The 6,000-nt window shown below is 44.2% G+C and overlaps 1 protein-coding gene across 11 annotated transcripts in view; it reads right to left on the bottom strand.

The window, feature by feature from the left end:
* Positions 1–212: 212 nt before the first annotated feature.
* PDCD1LG2 (programmed cell death 1 ligand 2) overlaps positions 213–6,000 on the bottom strand; it is a 186,730-nt gene continuing 180,942 nt past the window's right edge. For 10 of the 11 annotated variants that reach the window (XM_029613797.1, XM_029613789.1, XM_029613821.1 and 7 more), the window contains one exon: positions 213–3,900. In XM_029613797.1, the coding sequence (XP_029469657.1) occupies positions 3,863–3,900 (38 nt within the window). In that variant the 3' untranslated portion in view covers positions 213–3,862. Of the gene's footprint in view, positions 3,906–6,000 lie in introns of all 11 variants that reach the window. The other variant, XM_029613845.1, reaches the window with a different exon arrangement.

Genomic DNA, 6,000 nt, shown 5'->3' with positions numbered 1-6,000 from the left:
CTGCTGTGTTCCAGTATTACTGCCAGCAATCAGACCCCTGGTGCATATCTACTTTTAGAAGCAACCCAGGCATCATGCTGATGGTGGCATGGGCCCAAATATGCAGTTATACTGTTGATACTTTAAATATATCCACTGTTCATGAATTTGTCAGTTCACTCTGGTTATCCATGTATAATCAACGAAGAGAAATAATTAAAGGCAGATACTAATAACATCTAAGATATTTTATTACTTTCGTGCTCAGCAGACCATGGCGCTACACAAAAAACGGAGATGTATGATTAGCAGCTGGTTTTCATTCCATCCTTTTACATCAGAAATACAATCAACAAAGGGCATATAAAACTCACAGTTCGTGGCAATCTGGGAAAAAGATACAACACTGATGCACTATAGCAGAATGATTTTCAATTCTATAATTGTATGTGCTGGCTGCCTTGGATACCAACTGTCTGCATGCTGCTCACTGCCCAGGATGAACTGAAGAGGTACAGCATGTCATATCAACACATTTTGGGGGCAAATTTCAATTCAAGATTTATTGCAGGGATAAACACAAATAAAACCCTTCAGGGAGCTCCTCAGATCTAGGGAATAATTAAAAGCAATGACAAGATGTTTCTGAAAGCTCTCTAACATTTAGATCAATGGCATACTCAACCCTGTAAAAAAAAAGTACTGAAGATTTGGAATGGTATTTAGGGCACGGATTATTATTACTAAAACTAAAAACAGGAGTTTCAAGGGCTTGTCTGTAGCAAGGCTGTGCACTTTCTAGTTCGATCTGTGGGTCAAGTCTTCTTTTCCCTGGGTCGTTTGGGGCCAGGAATGCTGTGGAGGCAGCATTCACAGCCCACGATGGGGGTGGAAGGGAAGGTGTCATGGTTCTTGCTCAAGGGTGACATAAGAATATAAGACGTGTCATGCTGGGTCAGACCAAGGTCCATAGAGCCCAGAATCCTGCCTCCAACAGTAGCCAGTCTGGTCACAAATACCTGTCAGATCCCTAACTCTTGATCTTTTTCTTGTATCATATCTAGTGTTCATATTTAGAGTCCACGACTGTAGTATTCTGGAAGGCCTGATGTTAGGGCAGGGGAATGTAAAACAGGTGAAGCTCATGGCGCCGAGATCCCAGTTCCAACTGAGCTGCTGACCCAGTGGGGCAGCAGGGAACTTATGGGTCAAAAAACAAAACAAAACAGGGTTTACAGGAGGTTCTGTTTCCTAGTTGCTTACTCCACTGCCTCCTCCATTTTAAGATCATCAGAGATGGTTACCCCAGGGGATCTCACCAGAGTAAAAGAAGCGAGCTGAGGTGAATGTACTTCAAAAGATAAAATAGATTATAATAAGTATTGCATATTACAGTATATTGTATATTATTTCACATATATTATTTCAGGATATTGCTTGAGGAAATGGTTGTGCAAAATGATCAATTATGTATATAACGTCTGTGATTAAATCAGATTGACTGACTGATTTTGATTTGGCCTTTTCTCATCTGTAAATGGACTCTTTATGGGACATATTTGCTGCTAAACAAAGTCTGAGATTGCTCTATAACATTTTTAAAAATTACATATTTAATGTTGCCATGACATATTTGGGCTATTGGTGATACTTGAAAAGTATGTAACCTTCAGTTGCAGAGTTTATTGTCACTAGAACTTTTTCCAAGCCTAGCAGTTCAAGGTATTTATGCTTTGGGTGTTGCGGTCCGCGCCGCGACCCTTGCGTCCCGGCCCTTACCTCGGGTTTCCAGCCGGTTTGCTCCTGACTCTGGCATGCTTCCTGGGCGTCCCCGCGGGGGAGACGCCATTTCCCCGTGCCCCCTAGGCGCGCGCGTCCACCCACGCAGCGCTTATCTAGCTCTCTTCCCGCTAGAGCGTGCTCCGCCCATAGCCCTGACATCAGACGCCTAGTCCTATTTAGGCTTGCCGCGGATCTCTCTGCGGCGCCTTGTAACCGGGTCCCTTGCGGTGCCCTGTTGTCCCGTGCCCCGGAGTGTGATCCCTTCGCATTCCGTTTCCTGCTTGCCTGCCTGCCTAGCTTGTGCGTGACTCTCTGTAGCGCTTTTGCTAACTGCTCTTGAGTTCCAGCCTGCCGCAGTTCCTGCTTGGTTCCTGCACTGCCTGCTCCAGCCTGCCGCAGTTCCTGCTTGGTTCCTGCACTGCCTGCTCCAGCCTGCCGCAGTTCCTGTCTGGTTCCTGCGCTGCCTGACCTCCTCCTGCCTCAGCCCCTGCCTGGTATCTACTGGTCCCAGCCCCAGCTCGTCTGGACCTGGACTAGCGACCTCCTAAGTCTCAGCGGCCGGGCCCCCAAGGGCTCCTCCCGGGGGAGCAGCAGCTTCCGGGGTGAGGCCAGCCTGTTCCAGCCTGCCCGGTCTGCCTCCCGGCCTGTAGTTCTGAGACTGTTGTACACCTTCTCCCAAGTCTCCCGCAGGTCGGCCCAAGGGTCCACAACTCGCCCCTGCACAACATTGGGCCCTATTTTTAAAGGAATAATCCATGTAGTCGGCTGGATCATGTATATGATCTAACCAGACATCAAAACTTCTTAGTGTTTAATAAGACAAATGTTGTATAAATAAGGTGAATTAGAAGGTGTTCTGTGCAGATTGAAATGGACAGTGTAATTTTGGGCTAAATTCAAACACCAAACCCATCAAGACCTGTTTGATATTGGTAAAAAATCAAATCTTGCAGTTGAAATGAAAACATAATCAAACCAATTATAGATGCCAGGACAGCAAAACAATTAAAAACAAACGATAATACATATTTTAATGCATTAAACAATGTAAACTCTCCTAAAAATATAGGTGGGATATATTTTCATAAATATGTGTGCACTTAAAGTATTTCACGTTATATCATTTTTTGTTTTGGTAAGTTTTATTATTCATTGAGCTCTTTTATCATTTATACAAGAGAGAAAAACATACTGGTGGACAATTTGCCCCAGTAATAAATAAAACTTTCTCCTCCCTCTTTCCTTGTTGCTCCATTCCTATTCGAATACTTGTTACTTCAATCGGTTTGTTATAATCATTGTTATAAACCCGGTTTTCTCTATCACAAGAGCTTATTAAAGAATGAACGATCTTTAATACGTGCCAGGTACAAAATCAAAGCCTTCCATTTGTAAGCGTCAGTGATAAGAATTGTCATGGAAGGGGTAATTTCGTTAACTGCCCCATTTGTGCACCAAATTTCAAAGGGAAAGTTCTCCTGTACCTTCCCTGGGAAAACTATCCCACCAAAATTACCTGTGCACACATGTACACTTACGAATGTATGTGCAGTGTTTTTTGTTTTTTTTTTTCAAGAAAAATATGGGCATACTTTGGAAAATGCAAAAGTACATACCCCTCCTGAACCCTCACCCCTGGGAACACCTCCGCTCACTGAGGGGAAAGTAAGTGTATACAGTACATGTGCGCATACTTTTACACACATATTGGGCGGGCAGTTTTGTAGAAGCCCATTTCCACAGGTAAACCACTGTTTTATTCTTGGATACGGCTTTGAAAATGACCCTCTTAAAGTAGAATTCAAATTGTAGCAGGTCCCGTTTTAAAGGTTCTTAGCATTGTGTTACTATACGCTGCAGATTGGGCACAGGGAGGACTTAACTCTGAGAAATGCGTTAACACTTGGGCAGAAATGTTAGGAAAATGAAGCCTGATCTGCCATACTGTGAAAACAGGCTATAATCTACTTGTAACAGACACAGTGCATCGAGCAATACATAAAGTGCTAGAGCATCATTTGTGGTAGACCAAGAGGGTTTTGAAAAGTGCAAAATTCAGCTGTGATGGCCACAGCTTTTCTTCCTGATGGCTCGGTGAGTCTCAAACGTGAAGTTTTAATTCTAAGTTGGTGGGTTCAGCTGCCCTTAGGAAAAAACAAATTAAAAATTAAAAACCAGAAAACTTTTTTTTTTTTTTTTTCCAAAATTCTTCGATAGGTAAAACAATATGCAGGAGCAGTACAGTGTCACAAAAGCTATCACCTGCCTGATGCAAGCCCGGCGGTCTTGGGCCACTGCACACCGCCTACTCCGTTTCCTCAGCAAGCGCCCATCATCCACCCACACATCTCTAGATTTTGCCAAATTAACTTTCTCCCTATGATGTGTCAGAGCAGGCCACAGAACCTAGAGTAAGCGGACAAATCCCAGGAGCATTTTCAAGTCCAATATGAAGATCTATGCTAAATTTCAGATATGATCAGGTTCTTTCCAACCAGCAGTTTTCCACCGTCAGCCTATGCAGATAATAATCTTTGGCACCAGCCTGTGCCCGGAACTTAAGACGTGTTGAATAGATGTGTTTAAATATATTTACAAGCACACAATGGAACTGCACAGCAAGGGAAAAATATAGAAAAATGTAGGAAATTAAACATAAAATCACAGTTCTGGGGAAATTATGCTAAATTCTTATAGACAGTTAAAAAATGTGTTATGTTCTTTATCATGCTATCATGCCTTCTTTCCCATAGAGACAGTCTGACCCCATCTGAGCAAGGAACAGACAAGGAGCAAAGTCTTCAAAGAAACCCAGACCAACAAAAAGAGAAGAGAAATGCGGCGGGCAATTTACCGGGGTAAACTGGTCTGGCTGAAAGTAGGCCCCGGCTTCCCCAGCGCGTGCACTTTGAGGCATTCCCAGAGGCATGTTCAGGACAGAGCAGTCAAAGGACATACATTTGATTTTCAAGTGTGCAGGCACTGTTTTGCTCCCAGTTGGCTACCCGCACCAACGTGCAGGGCCCACGGCGTCAGCAAGAAAACCTCGTGCACTCCCCCCCCCCCCCCCCCTCAACATATCAGTGGCAGCTCTGGGCTGACTCTCCCTGACGTCATCATCATGGTGGGACGTGGTCAGCTCGGGGACAGGAGGGGAGACAAATGGGAAACACAGTGGGCACTTCGCCCCCCGCCGAGACACAGTGGCTGCACTTTGCTTACGTTACGGGTTTTATCTGTCTGCCTGCTGGTCTCTGTCAGTGTCAGGCGGTCAAACCAATAGCAGAAGCGCGACTGACACCATGAAATGCATTAAAAAGTAGATTGCATTTTTTTTAATGCGTGCAGAAAATAAAAATAAAGGGTCGAGAGAAAAGCTTAGTATTCATTAACAAAGAAAAGAATGAAAGAAAAAACAAGAAAACTGAGAATGAAAAATATAAAACGAGGGAGGTGAAGCAGGAGCCACAAAATTACCACTGTAAGGCGCAATGCTCACAAAAACTCTTTGTCAGGCGGGCACAGAGAGGATATAGTGCAGCTGCAGTGACATTATTCCAGGTAGGCATACAACCTCCTGTGCCTGTAATGCCATGTATTTCTCCCAGGCAAAAATTTAGGCAGTTTGCCTATCCTAGCCCTTGAAAAACACAACTGCAAAATCTTACCCTAAAACTGAAACTGGTTTCTTCCGCCACACAAAATTCAAGCTCAAGAAATGATTTTGGGGAGGTAAAACCACAGCACTAGAAGTTTTTTGCCCACTTCTGCAAGAGACCCTACAGTTGGGACTGGAGAAATCCCAGCTGGCCACTGTGTTTTTCCCTCTCACCGGAATACGTAGGATGGGAGCGCACGCTAATCTCGCAGGCCACAAAGGCCAGTGAGGAGCAGAGTAAAACGGGGAGCTTGAAAAACGTTCTCCTTTTAGTAGATCTGCCACGTTAGGCATCAGTGGCAGGAAAGTTTAACACAGCTGAGAAATGTTGAGCTGGGACAGACGGCTGCTTTAAGGTATCCTCTTTTTTTAAACAGGCGCCAATTTGTGGCTGTGTCAGTTACGTGCACGGATAGGAATAAGAGAGGGACTAAGTGCTTAGTCACTCTCTTAGTAACGGAGCAAAACATGTAACTGGGAAATATTTCTTTTCAGTTTCATTTACCGTCTTCACCCAAGCTGAGGGGAAATAACTCATGCCATTATCCTTGTCCATGCAATGTCCTGTAAAATCACATCTT

Source organism: Rhinatrema bivittatum, chromosome 1, assembly GCF_901001135.1.
Source record: "Rhinatrema bivittatum chromosome 1, aRhiBiv1.1, whole genome shotgun sequence".
NCBI lineage: Eukaryota > Metazoa > Chordata > Amphibia > Gymnophiona > Rhinatrematidae > Rhinatrema > Rhinatrema bivittatum.
Note: the sequence above shows the minus strand (reverse complement) of the source record. Positions and strands in the feature narration are given on the sequence as shown.